This window comes from Ovis canadensis, chromosome 13 (genome assembly GCF_042477335.2).
Source record: "Ovis canadensis isolate MfBH-ARS-UI-01 breed Bighorn chromosome 13, ARS-UI_OviCan_v2, whole genome shotgun sequence".
Lineage (NCBI taxonomy): Eukaryota > Metazoa > Chordata > Mammalia > Artiodactyla > Bovidae > Ovis > Ovis canadensis.
The window spans coordinates 91510095-91527464 of record NC_091257.1 but is presented as its reverse complement, the minus strand read 5'-3'; the positions used below and the strand labels follow the sequence as shown (position 1 = coordinate 91527464).

At 50.4% G+C, this 17370-nt stretch overlaps 1 protein-coding gene across 11 annotated transcripts in view; it reads left to right on the top strand.

Annotated features, from left to right (window-relative positions):
- SULF2 (sulfatase 2) overlaps window positions 1-17076 on the top strand; it is a 124958-nt gene extending 107882 nt beyond the window's left edge. For 3 of the 11 annotated variants that reach the window (XM_069548759.1, XM_069548758.1, XM_069548756.1), the window contains exons 12-21: window positions 10311-10527; window positions 10623-10719; window positions 11170-11264; window positions 12109-12168; window positions 12617-12786; window positions 12974-13116; window positions 14121-14244; window positions 14864-14897; window positions 15140-15193; window positions 16138-17076. In XM_069548759.1, coding sequence (XP_069404860.1) covers window positions 10311-10527; window positions 10623-10719; window positions 11170-11264; window positions 12109-12168; window positions 12617-12786; window positions 12974-13116; window positions 14121-14244; window positions 14864-14897; window positions 15140-15193; window positions 16138-16168 — 1025 coding nt within the window. In that variant the 3' untranslated portion in view covers window positions 16169-17076. The remainder of the gene's footprint in view (window positions 1-10310; window positions 10528-10622; window positions 10720-11169; window positions 11265-12108; window positions 12169-12616; window positions 12787-12973; window positions 13117-14120; window positions 14245-14863; window positions 14898-15139; window positions 15194-16137) is intronic. The other 8 variants (XM_069548762.1, XM_069548761.1, XM_069548760.1 and 5 more) reach the window with 3 other exon arrangements.
- The last annotated feature ends 294 nt before the right edge of the window (window positions 17077-17370 follow it).

Sequence of the window (17370 nt, the reverse complement as noted above, 5' to 3'; positions counted from 1 at the left end):
GCTTCAGCACGTGGCACACTGGCTAATCTTTAAATAATACAAGGACTTGTGATTTAGTTATGCTTCCCCCCATTAATGCTTAGAGGACAGAGACTGTATTGCGCTGTATTGCTCAGTCACTCAGTCGTCTCCGACTGTTTGTGACCCCATGGACAGCAGCACGCCAGGCTTCCCTGCCCTTCACTATCTCCTGGAGTCTGCTCAAATTCATGTCCACTGTATCAGTGATGTCATCCAACCATCTTATTCTCTGTCACCCCCCTCGCGTCCTGCCCTCAATCTTTCCCAGCATCAGGCTCTTTTCCAACGAGTCGGCTCTTCACAAGAGGTGGCCAAAGTATTGGAACTTCAGCTTCAGCATCAGGGCTTCCAGTCAATATTCAGAGTTGATTTCCTTTAGGATGGACTGGCTTGATCTCCTTGCAGTCCAAGGGACTCTCGGTTCGAAAGCATCACAGTTCAAAAGCATCAATTCTGTGGCACCCTGTCTTCTTTATGGTCCAACTCTTACATCCATACATGACCACTGGAAAACCATAGACTAGACGGACCTTTGTCAGCAAAGTATTGTCTCTGCTTTTTAATATGCTGTCTAGGTTTGTCATAACTTTCCTTCCAAGGAGCAGCGTCTTTTAATTTCATGGCTACAGCCACCATCTGTGGTGATTTTGGAGCCCAAGAAAATAAAGTCAGCCACTGTTTCCCCATCTATTTCCCATGAAGTGATAGGACTGGATGCCATGATCTTCGTTTTCTGAATGTTGAGCTTTAAGCCCACTTTTTCACTCTCCTCTTTCACTTTCATCAAGAGGCTCTTTAGTTCTTCTTCACTTTCTGCCATAAGGGTGGTGTCATCTGCATATCTGAGGTTATTGATATTTCTCCCAACAATCTTGATTCCAGTTTGTGCTTCATCCAGTCCGGCATTTCGCATGATGTACTCTGCACAGAAGTTAAATAAGCAGGGTGACAATATACAGCCTTGACGCACTCCTTTCCCAATTTGGAACCAGTCCATTGTTCCATGTCCGGTTCTAACTGTTGTTTCTTGACCTGCATACAGATTTCTCAGGAGGCAGCTAAGGTGGTCTGGTATTATCTCTTTAAGAATTTTCCAGTTTGCTGTGATCCACACAGTCAAAGGCTTTAGCATAACAAAGTAGATGTTTTTCTAGAATTCTCTTGCTTTTTCTATGATGCAGTGGATGTTGGCAGTTTGATTTCTGATTCCTCTGCCTTTTCTAAATCCAGCTTGTACCTCTGGAAGTTTTTGGTTCATATACTGTTGAAGCCTAGCTTAAAGGATTTTGAGCATTACCTTGCTAGCATGTGAAATGAGTGCAACTGTGCAATAGTTTGAACATTCTTTGGCATTGCCCTTCATAGGGACTGGAATGAAAACTGACCTTTTCCAATCCTGTGGCCACTGCTGAGTTTTCCAGATTTGCTGGCATAGTGAGTGTGGCGCTCAATATGCATCTAAACAGCTGAGACTCAGCTGGACTCGGGCCCTCCTGTGAGGACGGTGCGACATCACAGCCCTGTCTTGTGTGTGCTCAGAGGATCCTGGGAGCAAGACGGGGGCGGCTCCTTACAGCCACCTAGGAAACTCCGTCCCCATCACCAGGCCCAACATTCTTCCTGCACATGCCTGCCAGCAAGATGCTCTCTTTCATTCCTTTCTGAGCAGCCAGCCTAGAGCAGGGGTCCTCAACAGGGAGCGATTTCACCTGCTTGGCTGTGTGCTGGTGTTTCTGGCTGCCACGTTATGATGAGTGGGGAGGGATGCTCCTAGCATCCAGTGGTAGAAGCTGTGGAAGCTGCCTAACATCCTGTGAGGTACAGGTCAACCTCCCACAGCGGCTGTTAGACAGCCGCAGAGCATTGCCAGTTTTGAGGTTGAGGTGCCCTGACCCCAAGCAGCTCAGTCCCTGGCTCGCCCTCATGCACTGGGGTGAGGAAGGAGGCAGAGCAGCCAACCTGGGGCAGAAGCAGAAGAGACCCAGGACCCAGAGGAGGAGACGAGGACTTGGGGGATGATGGGTCCAGGTGGCCAGTGTTGGTTCATCTCATCTCCCAACAAATCTGCAAGCCCTGCCACGCGCCAGCTGCTGAGGTTACAGCTGAGCGCGAGAGACACCATCAGACCTCAAGGGTGAGGCCAGGTGTCAGCCAGTTAACAAAGTGGGAAGCTCACTTCCCTGGGTAAAGATGGCATGGAGGAAATGAAACAGGGGTGTGGCCAGGTGGAGAGGGCTGCGGCTATAGGGTGGGTGGTGAGTTGACATTTACATGAGAGCCAAGCATGACCAGCAGAGCGGAAGTACTCTGAGCCAGGGCAAGAGGAAGCGAGATCCTGTGGGTCCCACGCCGGAGGGCAGGCCACACCACCCTAGCATTCCCAGGCCTGGGGTGCTAGGAGGGCCCAGTTGTGACCTTGGGCGAGGATGTCAGCTGCAGGGTCCCTAACCAGCAGAGCAGCTGCTACATGTCAGCTTCCAGGAGCTGAAATATTTACCAGGTCTGTTTCACATCAAACTCCAAAGAGCCCTGGCAGGCAGGTCCAGCTGCTGGGAAATTAACTCAACTGCCCAAGGATTGGGCTCAGGATTTGCCCCCGAGCCATCAGAGCCCAGACCATGAGTCCCCACTTCCTGATACAGGGGTTTCCCTGGTGGCTTAGTTTTTCTAAAGAATCTGCCTGCAAGTACAGGAGACTCAGGTTCAATCTCTGGGTGGGGAAGACCCCCCTGGAGAAGGAAATGGCAACCCACTCCAGTATTCTTGCCCAGGGACAGAGGAATCTGGTGAGCTAAGTCCATGGGGTCACAGAGAGTCAGACATGACTTAACGATCCAACAACCCACCCACCTTCCTGATATATGTGGTAGGAAGGGCACATATATTTCAGGACCCTGGAAACAAAGACACCTAGGGTGACAAGGAGAGCGAGTGGTATGGATGCAGTCCTGGAAAAGGTGTACACCAGGGTTGGCAGCCTTTTTCTCTAAGGAGCCAGAGAGTAAATGTTTGAAGCTTTGGGACCTAAACAGTCTTTGTCTCAAATGCTCCGTTCTGTCACTGTGGCGAGAAGACAGCCACAGACTCTGCAGATGGTTGGAAGTAGCTTCCAAAGAGAATCAGAGGCCGGGACTGGGACTAGGCCTGGCGGCCGGAGTTGGGGACCCCCAGGAGTAAGGCTGGGGGGTGGAGCACTCCAGAGCAATACAAAGGAGCAGAAAGACCCCACTGGGTCTGCTTCCTGGCCCTCTTGGGCAGCTGTGACCTGCTCCCGTGAGGACATCAGCTCAGAAGTGTGTGCGTTTCTGGCCCAGCCACTGTGGCTTCACAGAGACTGAACTCAGGGAGGAAAAAGGCAAGGAAAAAGCTGCCCGGGGTCAGAAAAGGCCAGGGCTTTGTCAAAGGAATGCCTCTTCTGGACCTGGACCCTCAGGTCTTCTGGCCCCTGAGACTGATACAAGGAGGAAAAGTACAGAGATCTGCCCCAAGAAGGGAGAGAGGGGCACCAGACATCCTGGGCCACGTGGGAGAGGGCCCCCCTCTTCCTGGGCCCCACCTCATGGCCTCCAGCCAGGCCTTGACCCTTGGTCTCCACCTGGTGGTCATTCAGAGCCCAGCAGAAGCCTGCGTCAGGGCTGGCTCCAGGCCGGGCTCCCAGAACAGATGCGTGTTCAGGGCAGGGGGGTTACAGACTTGACACAGGCCAGGGTGGGACCCAAAATGGAAGGAGTGATGGGGCTGTGGCCGGGGTGTCAGACAGACACCACCCTGTCTGAAGTGGCAGCATGCCAGCTCCCCGCCCCACTGACCATGCCACCAGTGGACGGGGTGTAGACAGACACATTTCCTGTTCTGTCTTCAGAAGCCGGAAATGTGTGCTCCTGACACCCAGCCACCCCACCCCACCCCACCATTTTTCTGAAATGTTAGCAACTTGGCCAAATTTGTCTTTTAATATGTAGAAGATACAAGAAATCTGGCTTCTGACTTTAACCTGTGTTAAGGAAGGGGAAATTCCACCCCACCCCCCTCCACCGGTTCCTCTTGAGTTCTTTTGGCTGGCTGAATAATTAAATTGACACAAGACTGATCAACAGGAGGGAAAAGTATAATTCATGCACACAGAGGTCTCCTAGAAGTGGGGCCCCAAAGCGAGGAAAGCAGACTGTTTATACATCATTTTTAGATAAGGAAATAATTATTTGTGAATACTTAATAGGACAAAGAGACTGCTGCTTGGGGTAGCAGCCTAGTGAAGAAGTGGTCTGTTGAGTTTTCTTAGCCTTGAGTCCTCTGACTCTGGTGATAAGGATGCTATGCCTCCTGGTGTAGAGAGGGTACCTTCACGTGGGCTTCCCTAGTGGCTCAGAGGTTAAAGCATCTGCCGCAATGAGGGGGACTTGGGTTCGATCCCTGGGTCGGGAAGATCCCCTGGAGAAGGAAATGGCAACCCACTCCAGTATTCTTGCCTGGAGAATCCCATGGATGGAGGAGCCTGGTGGGCTACAGTCCACAGGGTCGCCAAGAGTCAACTGAGCAACTTCACATTTCTGGGGGAAGAGCAAAGAGAGAGAGGGGGGGGGAGAGGGAGGGGGGGAGAGGGGGAGAGAGGGGGAGAGAGGGAGGGAGGGAGGGAGAGAAGGGAGAGAGGGGAGAGAGAGAGAGAGAGAGAGAGAGAGAGAGACAGAGACAGAGTGAGTGAGTGAGTGTGTGCATGCATTTGTCTTTCTTAGCCTGTGTGTGTGTGTGTATTTTTCTGTCTTACCCTGTTGGGCATTTGCCTGATACTATCAGTCAGGAATAAAGGCAGGCTTAAAAACTGAGTGGAGAAAGGAAAAGGGGGCATTTTGAGTAGCAGTTTTCACAGCTCTGTCTGCCCTGTCTCCTGACAGTCAGGCCTCAGTCTCCCAAGCCTGGGCTGAGCTGTGAGGGCAGCAGCGTTAGAAGCCACATGACTAGCATAACAGGGCAGCACTTAACACGCCCATTAGCACTAGGAGAACCTGCAGAGGTGAAGAATCCACAAAAACTCCACATCGTACCAACAGCCTGGCAGACTCCAGAAGCACCTTGGAGTCTGTAAAAAAGTTCCCTCTGCTCGTGTGCACGCTCCAGAAAGAGCGATGAATTTGGCTGCGTGGGCTTGTCTCACAGTGGACGCAGAATATGCCTCAAGTCGTTCACATGGGGGAACACAGCATAACCAGTTACTATGTTTCCCTGCAAATTCCATTTACGGGGGAGCCTCACAAAATCGAAGTTTAAAGGGATGTCTGAGAGCGCATCTCACGGCCTTGAGACCACTCCCGTAGTTGCAAGGCTCCCGTGTGGCACGGAGTGGTGCTCTCCACCATCAGGGAGGAGGGTGAAGGAGCCGGATTGAGGGTATTAACCGTGGAAGGCGATGGGTAGGTTAAGAGCCTGCCCACAGGTTGTCTCTCCCACATAAGAAGAGCTGCACCCACCAACACAGCATGGAAAGCAGAGACGAAGCAGGAGCCTGCGGTTAGAGGACTAGCTTTGTAGTCACTGTGGACACGCAGTAAGCTTGGGGCATGGGGGAGGAGCTGGGGAGTCTAACTGGCTTGAGAAATGTGGGCAGGACTTAACTGAGGCAACAGGCTGCCCTAGGATGCCTGCAGCAATCCTGCCATCTTCATTGCTGTGTAGGTGGTAACCCTTATCACATCAGGTAGCCAGGAGCTGCAAGTATGGCCAAAACTTATTCATAGCATTTATTTTTATTTCTTCGGGTGTGCAGGATCTTTTTTTTAAATTGCAGCCTGCAGGTCTAGTTCCCTGACCAGGGATCAATCTGTGCCCCCTGCATTGGCAGCATGGAGCCTCAACCACTGGACCACCAGGAAAGTCCCCATGAACAGAACAAATTTAAAGCTTTGTAGTGGAGCAGAATTTGCCAGCCTAAAATATGTCTCTTTGACCTATTATTTTGAGCTGGTTATTTTCTAGGAAACAGTAGACACGGGGGAAACCTCTGCAAGTCAGGTGGGAGGAGGTTTTTTTGCAAAAAACATTGATGTTTGTAAGGGAGATCTCCATTTGTAATGATGTCGCCCTCTGTCCCTGGAAGAGGAGGCTGATCAAATCTCTAGAACCTTCTCTCCATGGAGATGGCCGGAGCTTAAATCTGTGTCACAGTGACCCTGTTTACTGCTGTTTTCCTGGTTACCTCTGGCGACTGGCTCTCCCCACCCTCGACATCCTCATTGGCTAAGGGTGTATTTCAAGTGGCAGCTTCCAGGTTTTTCTGGGTCTCTTGCCCACAGATACATGTTATTAAACTTTTGTTTGATTTTCTCCTATTACTCTGTCTCACGTCAGCTTAATTCTTAGACCAGCAAGAAGAACCTAGGAGGGGAGAGGAAAACTTCTTCCCCAAGGCTATGCCAGTCCCTGTGACGTGTCTTCCTTGAAAGGTTAATGCAAAGAGAAGCTGTGAATCAGGTGCGTGGGAGTGAAGAGGATCCAGAGCTCAGTTACCTCAAACCAGGCTGGGTCAGCAGGAGTTGAGCTGAGGAAAACAGCTGGCTTAAGGCTGCCAGGGTGCCTGGGAATCACAAGCATTGCTGGTTCTTAGGTCTTATACAAATCGAGAGGTTCGGTTCCCATCTGAGCCGAATGTCCCTTGTTCATGACTGGTAAGACGGGAGAATGACAAGGTGAGGAAGTCAAGACAGGCACACCTGAGTCCAAGACTGGAGAGTCTGTCGCAGGGTTCAGCCCTCACTCTGCATCTCTGCGGAGGTCTGCGTCATGCATACAGGCTCAGCACTTCATAGAAATAGAAATCCAGCTTCATCAGCATGTGTGACCCAAGGACCAACTGGGCTATCTGGTAAAGACTCATCCTCTTCAGAGGAATCTAAATCAGCATGAGTTCCTAATAAGAAAAATGGGGGATTTGGGTCTTGGCATGAGGGCAAGTAAATAAAAAAGCACCTTTCTCATGAGTGTCATTAAATAATAAATCTCTACCAAGAAGGTTTGCTGTTAAGCAGTTGGAAATTAGATAGGATGGGTATTAAGAGGCCCTGAAAGATACCAGGGTGGGCTAAGATGTGGGTAATGCAGTAAGTTGTGGGTAACGCTTGGATAAATCAGAAGTGACAGGTAGATGATTAAGTCCACAGTCGCCTCCAGGGTCCAGCTGAGGGCTGGCTGACCCCATCTGAGGGAGAGTTGTCTCTCAGAAGAAGGAACCTTCCGGGCGTGCTGGGGCCCAGGGGGCTTGATCCTCCAACTTTCTCGAGGGTAGGACAAATGTCTCTTCCGTTGTCCTGATTGCTTTTTAGCATCTGCAGTTGTCTGGAGGCAAACAGGAAGAGCTCTGGGTGAGCCTGGAGTTGCTCTCAGGGTCATGCTTTTGTTTTCTAGCTTTTAAATTGGCGTATAGATTATTTAGTGTTGCGTGTCGGGTGCACAACATAGTGATTCAGCTGTATGGATGTATTTCAAATTCTTTCCTACTATGGTCTATTACAGGATATTGAATATAGTTCCCTGTGCTATACAGTAGGACTGTATCTGTTTTATATATAGCAGTTTATTTCTGCTAATCCCAAACGTTTAATTTATCCATTCCCTCACTCCCTTTCCCCTTTGGTAACCTTAAGTTTGATTTCTGTGTCTGCGAGTCTGTTTCATAAACAAGTTCATCTGTGCCGTTTTAGATTCCACATATAAGTGATATCATATGGTATCTGTCTTCCCTTAACATGATGGTCTCTAGGTCCATCGATGTTGCTGCAAATGACATTACTTCGTTCTTTTTTATAGCTGAGTAAAGTCTCACCTATTCTTCATTCACCTGTCCATGGACCTTTAGGTTGCTTCCATGTCTTGGCTATTGTAAAACAGTGCTTATCAACATTGGGGTGCATGTATCTTTTCAAGTTTTTTCAAGATATACTTCTAGGCATAGGATTGCTGAATCATATGGCAACTCTAGTTTTTTAAGGAACCCAAGTTTTCCATAGTGGCTGCACCAATTTACATTCCCACTAATGGTGTAGGAGGGTTCCCTTTCCCTGCACCCACTCCAGCATTTGTTATCTGTAGACTTTTTAATGATGGCCATTCTGACTGGTGTGAGGTGATACCTCATTGTAGTTTTAATTTTCTCTAATTGATGTTGAGCATTTTTTCATGTGTGTGAAAAAATGTTTTCTCTTTGGAAAAATGCCCATTTTTTGATGGGATGGTTTGGTTTCTTGTTATTGAGTTGTATGAGCTGCTTATATACTTTGGAAATTAATCCCTTGTCATCGTTTCCAAATATTTTCTCCCAGTCACTAGGCTGTCTTTTTGTTTTATGGTTTTCTTTGCAGCACAAGAGCTTCTAACAAGTTTAATTAGGTCGCGTTTGCTTATTTCCATTTCTATTGCCTTGAGACTGACCTAAGATAACCTGGTACGATTTATATCAGGGATGTTTTGCCAATGCTCTCTTCTAGAAGTTTTATGGTGTCATGTCCTGTGTTTAAGTCTTTAAGCCATGTTGAGTTTATTTTCGTGTATGGTGTGAAGGTGTGCTCTAACTTCACTGATTTACGTGAGGCTGTGCAGCTTTCCCAACACCCCTTGCTAAAAGACTGTCTTCCTGCACTGTATATTCTTGCCTCCTCTGCTGAAGATTCACTGCCCATAGGTGTGATGCTTTTTTTTTCCTAAAGGTTCATATTGTGGGCCAAGAATTACTGCTTTCAACTCAAGTTTTCCCCCCTGCATTCCTGAAAACTATTCGCAAAGAACTGAGATCCAGCTTTCATTATTACACTAAGTGGTGGCCTAGACCAACCAACCACACTATTGTGAATTTGCTTTCTAGTGTCAGGGATGCGCTTTCCCACTAGAGCAGACTTGAGCTTTCTATACACTGGAGCTTCTGAGCTAAGGGCAGTGTGCCTTTCAAAAATTTGCATGAAATGTTCAAAAAGGCTTTGGCATGCTTTCCTTCCAAGTACAGAATTCAACCTTAGACCAATTAACTTTAGGGAGAAAGGCCTAGCATATCACTCCTATCACACCTCAACTATCAGCCTCCAGCCAAGATTCCTCCTAGTCATTTGCAGGAGGCCTGGGAGGAGTTCTCACGTGTAGGGGCAAAGAGGTAGAGTCGGACCATTTTCTAATACCGTTCTTTTCATCCACCAACTGTGTTTCAAAGAACTTGCATTCAAAATAATCAGTATGTCACTGTGTTGTCTCAGGACGGCCTGCTCCGAGCCCCAGTACCTGTGTGTCCTCAGTTTCCCACAGGTGACTTAGAGCTTAGAAAAAAAAAAATCTCAGCCCACCTCACTGCCCTCCCCGAGGAAAGCATCCAAGACCAGAGACCTCCCCAATGCCCCCCTTTTTGATCTGGAAGAATGTGCTGCTTGGCTTTTTTTTTGTCCAGTTCAAATGAATGGTTTGGTTTTTTTGTTTGTTTTGTTTTCTGAGGATTTATTGTGGTGTAAATTCACATATCACATTAGTTTCAGGTGTACAATGTCACAATCTGATGTCTGTACATATTGTGAAATGATCACCCCAGAAGTCCACTTAACACAGTCACAAAATATTTTTTTGAAGATCTATTCTTCCAGCAACTTTCAAAGATGCAGCACAGTATTATTAATTCTGGTTGCTGCACTGTCCACTTCATCCCTAGGACGGACTTGTAACTGCAAGTTTGTTAATACCCTTCTGACACTTTCACCCGCCCTCCCCTCTGCCCCGTTTTCTGTCTGTATCTGTGAGCTGGGTTGACTTGAGATGCCACAGGTAAATGAGATCACGCCCTGTCTTGTCTTTTTCTGACTTGTTTCACTTAGCACAGCCCCCTCAAGGCCCACCTCTGTCGTCACAAACAGCAAGGTTTCCTTCTCTTTTACGGCTGAGTCATATTCCATCTTGTGTGCACCCATCAATGGGCACTTAGACTGTGCCCGCCTCTTGGCTCTTGTGAATAATGCTGCGATGAACATGGGGGTGTAGATACCTTTGAGTTTAGTGTTCGAATCCTCCACTGTGTGGCCATCCCAGATGGTTCATCTATGCACAGCTCTTCCTGGAGATTTTATCTCAGGCCAGTTCCTCCTCAGCTCTAGGACATCAGTTTCCCCAGCTGAATCACCTAGAGGTCCTTTCCAGTGGGCTCTAAAGCCAGCTTCCCGAGGGGTAGGTTTCCTGAGCCCTCAGCTTGGGAGTGCAGCCCTGTCTGAATCAAGGGTCCGCTGCCCGGGGAGCCTGGCCTGCCTTCCCAGCCTCCCCTCTGATGTCCACAGAGTACAAGGCCAGCTACGCACGGAATCGCTCCATCCGCTCGGTGGCTGTCAGGGGGTACCACATCAGCCCGGACGACACATCCCGGCCCCGCAACCTCACTAAGCGGCACTGGCCAGGAGCCCCTGAGGACCAAGACGACAGGGACGGCGGGGACTTCAGTGGCACTGGGGGCCTCCCGGACTACTCAGCCCCTAACCCCATTAAAGTCACACATCGGTGAGAGTCCAGGCAGGGATCAAAGGCTGGGTCCTCAGCAGGGGCGTCCACACCCCCCCACCCAAGGGCACCACGTGACCCCTTCTCTCAAACAGGTGCTACATCCTGGAGAATGGCACAGTCCGGTGCGACCTGGACCTGTACAAGTCCCTGCAGGCCTGGAAGGACCACAAGCTGCACATTGACCATGAGGTGAAGGGGGTCTGCGCCGGGAGGGTTCTTGCCACCTCGAGCTCAGCGGGGCCACTGGCCAGAGCAGGAAGCAGGGAGGCCAGGCCCAGGGGACAGAGGTCCCGCAGGATCCTCACTAGGGCCTCAGACAGACAGTTCCTGCTGGGGGACGAGGGGCAGAGAAGGACCGCGCGGCTGTGACACACCCCTCTATGATGTACAAGATGCTTACTCCACACTCAGCCCTTCCTTCCAACAAGCCTGGGGGGAGGCCTTCAAGTCCCCCAAGGGCTCAGCTGGTTCTCAGGCAGGACAAGACAGGAGAATGACCTTTGGTTCCTTCAGCAGGTAGAACCAAGGACCCACCTCAGAAACCACGGACACAGGCTGCGACTGGGGGCCCTGCCAGCCCGGCCCTTCTTACCCAGCCCCCAAGAGTTTCACAGCCTCCTCTCCTGCTTCCTCCTTCAGATCGAGACCCTGCAGAACAAAATCAAGAACCTAAGGGAAGTCCGAGGTCACCTGAAGAAAAAACGGCCAGAAGAATGTGACTGTCACAAAATCAGGTGAGAGGCCCCTAGAGCCCCTGCAGGATCCCTCCTGGGACACAGCATCACTTCTTTCATTATTTTTATATTCTTTGCTTAGAGTAAACAGTAGTAACCAGGAGTAATGCACACCCTGTCACCACCCGGATGTCCAGATTTCATGCCCTGCCCACAGGCAACCCCTGACCAGTTTCCCAGAAGGAAAAGTGCCTCCACAGACAGCCCTTCCAGGAGCAGCCCACGTGGCCTGGGACCCACTTTACCAGATCAGCGAATCCCCAGCCCAAGGGTCAGAACTCGAGAGCAGCGCTGTCCAATCACACCTCCATGGTGACAGAAGGCACTGTACCTGTGCTGTCCAGTTTTGTGGCGGCCAACCTACCACCTGTGATTACAGAGCTCTGAATGGCAGCCACTGTAACTGAATCACTTGTTTAATTAAAACTGAAATAGCCCCAGGTGGCTAGTGGCTACCACAGTCCCTGCTGCCTTTCCAGAAAGGGCTTACCCACTATGGGTTTCCCCAGGGCTGGCCCTGATCAAGCAAAAGCTGGGCGGGCAGGGGAGCTGGAAGCAACCCACCTGGAGCCAGGCCCAGCCCCCAGGCTTGGTTAACTTATACCTACCCTCACATTCTGTGTCTGGCTGAGGCCTTCAGCCAGGGTCTCCCAGCTCACGCACGGAAGGAGGAGCCAGGCAGGCAGGGGCCTGCCACCCTGGGGATAGTGTCTCCCTAGCATGGCCCAGGAGGAGAAACAGGGGTCCCAGAGAAGCACAGTTTGCAGCCACCCACTAGGGTGGCCCTGAGCACAGTGTCTGAAAGCTGGGCTGGTGGGGGTGGGGGCGGGGTGGTCTGTTGCAGTTACCACTCCCAGCACAAAGGCCGTCTCAAGCACAAAGGCTCCAGCCTGCATCCTTTCAGGTAAGGGCAGCTGCAGGCCCTCCTCAGAAGGGGGCTCTCCCCGAAGCTGAAACAAACAAGGACAAGCCAAGTCCTGGCCTTTCCCTGGGAGGCACAGCGGGCCCTGCAGAGCCCCAACTCCCAGATCAACCCTAAACCTGGCTCCAGGCGCTGCCTATGGGCAGAGCGGGTTACGGCAGGGCAGGGCAGGGCAGGACACAGGCCCCAGAGAGGAGGTGTGAGTAGGAGGCCCAGCAATCTCCTAGTACCATCCACCCCTGTGCTGCTTTGGGAGCTAATGCAGGATGACAGGAGCCTCATCTGGCCCCAGCCCTGCCCTGCGCCAGCAGTAGGACTTGGAAGGCCCTTTGGGAAGTCCCCAGGGCTGTGCCCACAGCTCCTGGGGCAGGCAAAGGCTCCCACGTGGGGACGGGGGAGGTGTGAGGGGTGTGGCCCTGTGTGCCCCTAGGAAGGGTCTGCAAGAGAAGGACAAGGTGTGGCTGCTACGGGAACAGAAGCGCAAGAAGAAACTCCGCAAGCTGCTCAAGCGCCTGCAGAACAACGACACGTGCAGCATGCCCGGCCTCACCTGCTTCACCCACGACAACCAGCACTGGCAGACGGCGCCCCTCTGGACCTGTGAGCCAGCCGGGCCCGGGGCGGGGGGGGCTCCTCCCGGGGGGGCCCAGCATCCCCCCAGCTTGTGAGTGCTCCTGCCAGACCCTGTGGGTCTTTCAGGAACAGGTCCCCCAGCAACCTCAGGCAGGATAGGAAGGGGCTGGTGGCTGGGCTTCCTCGGCTCAGGGCTCACACTCTTCCCTGGCAGTGGGGCCTTTCTGCGCCTGCACCAGCGCTAACAACAACACGTACTGGTGCATGAGGACCATCAACGAAACCCACAATTTCCTCTTCTGTGAATTCGCAACCGGCTTCCTGGAGTACTTCGATCTCAACACAGACCCCTACCAGGTAGACAACAGAGGCTGGAGAAAGGAGGGCGTGGGGTACTTACTACAGGCCCTGCCAGGTAGGCGGCCTGCAGAAATGACCAATAGGTTTTCAAGTCCCACGGAGTCCCTAAGACAGAAGTGAGAAGGCACCAGGAAGGCTGGGGCTCAGTGTGCCACACTGCCTGCATCCTCCCGAATCCACTATCTACTGACTGATCACCCATAACCTCTCTATTCCAACTTACCCACCTGGGACTGTTGCAGCAGGCTTTGTGGGATCTTGAGGAACGCCTAGAACCTGGAGCTTCAGGGGTTCTTAGGGTCAGGCCAAATCCCGTAGACCATAGGCCTAATGATCGATCGCGCAGCCCTTACTCTGCGCGTCCATGTATTAACCCATCTGAACATGCACGGGACTGAAGAATGGGACTCATCAGCCACAGAGCCTGGTGAGCAGAACTTGCCTGTCCCTTATAAAACATGGTCATGACCCAGCTTCAGCCTTAGAGCTTCTCAGCAGCCTTGGCACTGTCCAGTCTTCTACAGAAAAGCCTGACAGCAATTTTTTACACCCTTTTGTAAATGCCAGCAACTCGATTGTCTTGTTTTGCTATTAATTACCATATAGGCCACCGGGCATCCCCGTGTTTTACAAAAGGGGCTGACTGAGCTTGTTGGTTAGTGGGTCACAGCAGTACCTGGACACTCACCCAGACCTTTGCCAAATAGCTGCCTTCCCATCAAGAGGACCTGAGAGGCTGGGAAGGGCTTCTTCCCAGGCTTGGTACGTTTGCTGACCAGTGGTTCCCAGAGTTCAATGTGAAATACATAGTGGTTTTTGAGATTTCGTGCACATGAGGCTAGAGGCAACTGTTCCAAACCCCAGCTCTCGTGGAGGTAGATGTCACCACCCCTTACCAACCTCGTACTCCCCACCTGCCCAGATCAGGCCCCCTGGCTGGTAGAAGAGGGTGGGGGGCTCCCATCTGCATCTCGTTGATAACCTACCTTTTTGCCAACCAGTTGATGAACGCAGTGAACACCTTGGACAGAGACATCCTCAATCAGCTACATGTGCAGCTCATGGAGCTGAGGAGCTGCAAAGGTTACAAGCAGTGTAACCCCCGGACCCGGAACATGGACCTGGGTGAGCAGGGGCCCCAGGGTGGAAAGGGGTGACCACAGGAGGGGACTGAGGAGGGCCCATCTGAAGAGTGAACTCAGAATCCCCAGGAGTTGGTGAATTCTCTAACATCCACCAGCCACGTGCTACTTTGACGGTGAATGCCGTCACTTAGATTTATCACTCTGTGCCTGCCAGAGTGCTGAGGGTTTTCCAGGCATTAACTGACAGGCGTTCTGACGACCCTCTGAGGTGAATCTGCATGTCCTCGTTTAGTGATGAGTAACGGGACTGGGTCCAGAGCCCACAGCTGGGATCTCCCCACCGTCTGTCCTCGATAGCACAGGTGTTCACGCCCACCCGTGGGTCCCCCACCATGAATGACCAAGGTTGGTGCTGAATGTCTGTGACAGTAGCCTGAACGTGATAAAGAGGCTCCCAGAGTATACATCACCAACAGTGTCTTAGGGACTGCTGGGAATTCAGGCCCCTCTGTCTAGGGGTCACTCCAGCATCATGGGCTTATGACCAAAACACTAAGTGTTTTAAAAAAAGAAGAGAGACAGTTATAAAGTTTGTCCTTGCTGGTGCCATTTTTGCCCTAAAATTGTGTTTCCATGTCGTATGTTTCTCTGTCCTTTAGGACTGAAAGATGGAGGAAGCTATGAGCAATACAGGTATTGCTTTTGCTTTTAAACCCTGAGAACTGCCCTGTACGGTGACCCGTCCTGTAGTCTAACCTCAGAGGTTGCACGTGTGAGGTTGGGGTGCTGCCCTATCTCTGACCTGCCAGGGCCTGGCTCACCCACCAGCAACAACTGTCCCCTAAAAGGCCTTCTTCGTGTAGTTCTCTGGGGGTCACTTTTTCTTTCTTGGTGATGGTTAATACTCTTTCTCCTTTTGACACTTGAAAACTTAGGCAGTTTCAGCGTCGCAAGTGGCCAGAAATGAAGAGACCTTCTTCCAAATCACTGTGAGTTGAGGAACCAGTTTATCTCTAGAGAGCCGGTCTGACCCGGTTTGCTTTGCTGAGGCTGTTCCCCATGCATGCCCTTTTCTCATTCCTCTCGTCTGTTCCCGTAAGACAGGAAGCAGCCGTGTCAGTCTTTCCAGTAAAATAACCTACTTGGATACACTGCATGTACTAGATCAATCCTTGTTGTTCTCCACATCATCATCTCTGCTTTGGAAGCTCAAGGCCTCCCTGAGAGGCTCAGAAGTGTGTCAGTCGGCTGAGTACCAGGCATCTTGAAGGCTGTGGCTGCCGAGCTGCTCCCTGGTCCATAGTGTCAGCAGCAAGGTGACCTCATTAAATGGTTTCCAGAATACCCATGCTACGAGCTCACCCACGCTAGGGTCAGCAGAGGCTGTGAGGGGCCAGGAGGCTGTGGCAACCTGGAGAGGTCACTCTGCTTTAAAGAGAACAGAATGGGATGCAATTTGAATCCTCTGACTCATTGAGAAAATGCAGAAATGCAGATATATATGACAATTTGTTAATGGTGGCAACTAATTTGACGTGATGTTACCTTGCAGGCCAATCATCCCCACGGTAAGCTGCCATTTGTAACCTCCGGCCTCCTCATTTTCTATCATTATATGCATATAAGTCTGTGTGGCTTTAACAGGAAAATAATAATGGGCCAATTAAGCATCTCTCTGGTGCGATGAGAATCAAAGTACTTCTCACATTCCTTAGCACCATCCTGTCCAGATTCTTACATGACATCTTTGCCAGTCACTATGTGTGAGCCAACAACTGACAATCTAGACAATGAGACAATAGCAAGCCCTGTCTGAGGGATCTGGAATTAATTCCTTCTCAGCAGCCACATCCTTGAAGCAAAGCTGACTCAGCTGTAGGGCCGATTAAGAAATCCTTAGGCAGCATGATACACTGTCTGCTTTGTTCTACAGGGGACAGCTGTGGGAAGGCTGGGAAGGTTAAGAAGCACGAGCTGGACCTCCAAAACCAGAGGCGTCACCTGTACAATGAAAAACCCTGAATGATTTCCAGCAGACCTGTGCTGTTAGCCAGGAGGCCAAGACACACAGAGCCCGCCCTCAGTCGATGCGGCAGATTCTGGACGAGAACCAGCGGGAGCAGTGAGGCTTCTGGAAGTCCATGCTTGTCCCTGCTTTTGCTCTGGATTATACCTCACCGGCTGCACAAAATGCATTTTCATATCAAGAAGTCACCACTAACCCTCTCTGAGGGGCTCACAAGGGAAGAAGAACAGAGAGATTTTCTTGGAAATTTCCCCCAAGGGTGAAAGTCACTGGAATTTTTTAAAAACCACAGGGAAAGAACCACCCTGTTTTAAAGCCTCTTATTCTTTTGGTTCGTCACAAAGAAGGAGCAGGACAGAGGGAGGAAATGGTGCACCAAGTTTGACAATGAGTCAGCAGCACAAAAGACATGAATTTCTATCTCGCCCTATAACCCTGGCTGCCTCTGAAGACAATGACTTCAATGTATATATATGTGACTATTTACATGTAACCAGCTCGGAAACTTCTAGGGGAATCTAATAAGAAAACCCAATTTTCAAGAGTGGTGGTGTTAATAAATGGTGTGGCCCGTGTAAAAGAAAACCCCGTGCAGTTGTGGACATTCCTCTTCCTGACCAGATGCCATTTCTCCCAGGATTCCTTCGTTATCTGTCCCAGAACTGATGTTTTTTAAAGTCCTGCAAAGACAGGAAGTTGATGTATGTCCCAAGTCTTAACAAAATTGTATTTGTAAAGGAATTTTGTAGTCTACGTATTGTCATACAATGTTGAAAACCCCAGCCAATGACCAGCACTTGGTATGAGGTAACCTTTGACACTTTTCTAAAAGGCCATTTCTTGGGAGTGTTTTTTTTGGTGTGTTTGGTTTTTTGGTTTTGTTTTGTTAAAGCATTTGAGATACTACCAGTCAACATCTTTTTGGAAGGAAGACACCTTGGGTTTAGATGGTTTTTTAAAAAGGGCTATATGTGGTTATAAACTGACTAGAATTTACCATACTTTGGGAACCTTATCTCATATCACACCAGCTTTAGGATCACACTTTGTAAAAATAATGACCAACTGCAAAGCCACTCACCTTAGCCAGCCCTTCGTCATGTACCAGGCAGTCCGATCAGTAACGGCAGCTGTGGGAAC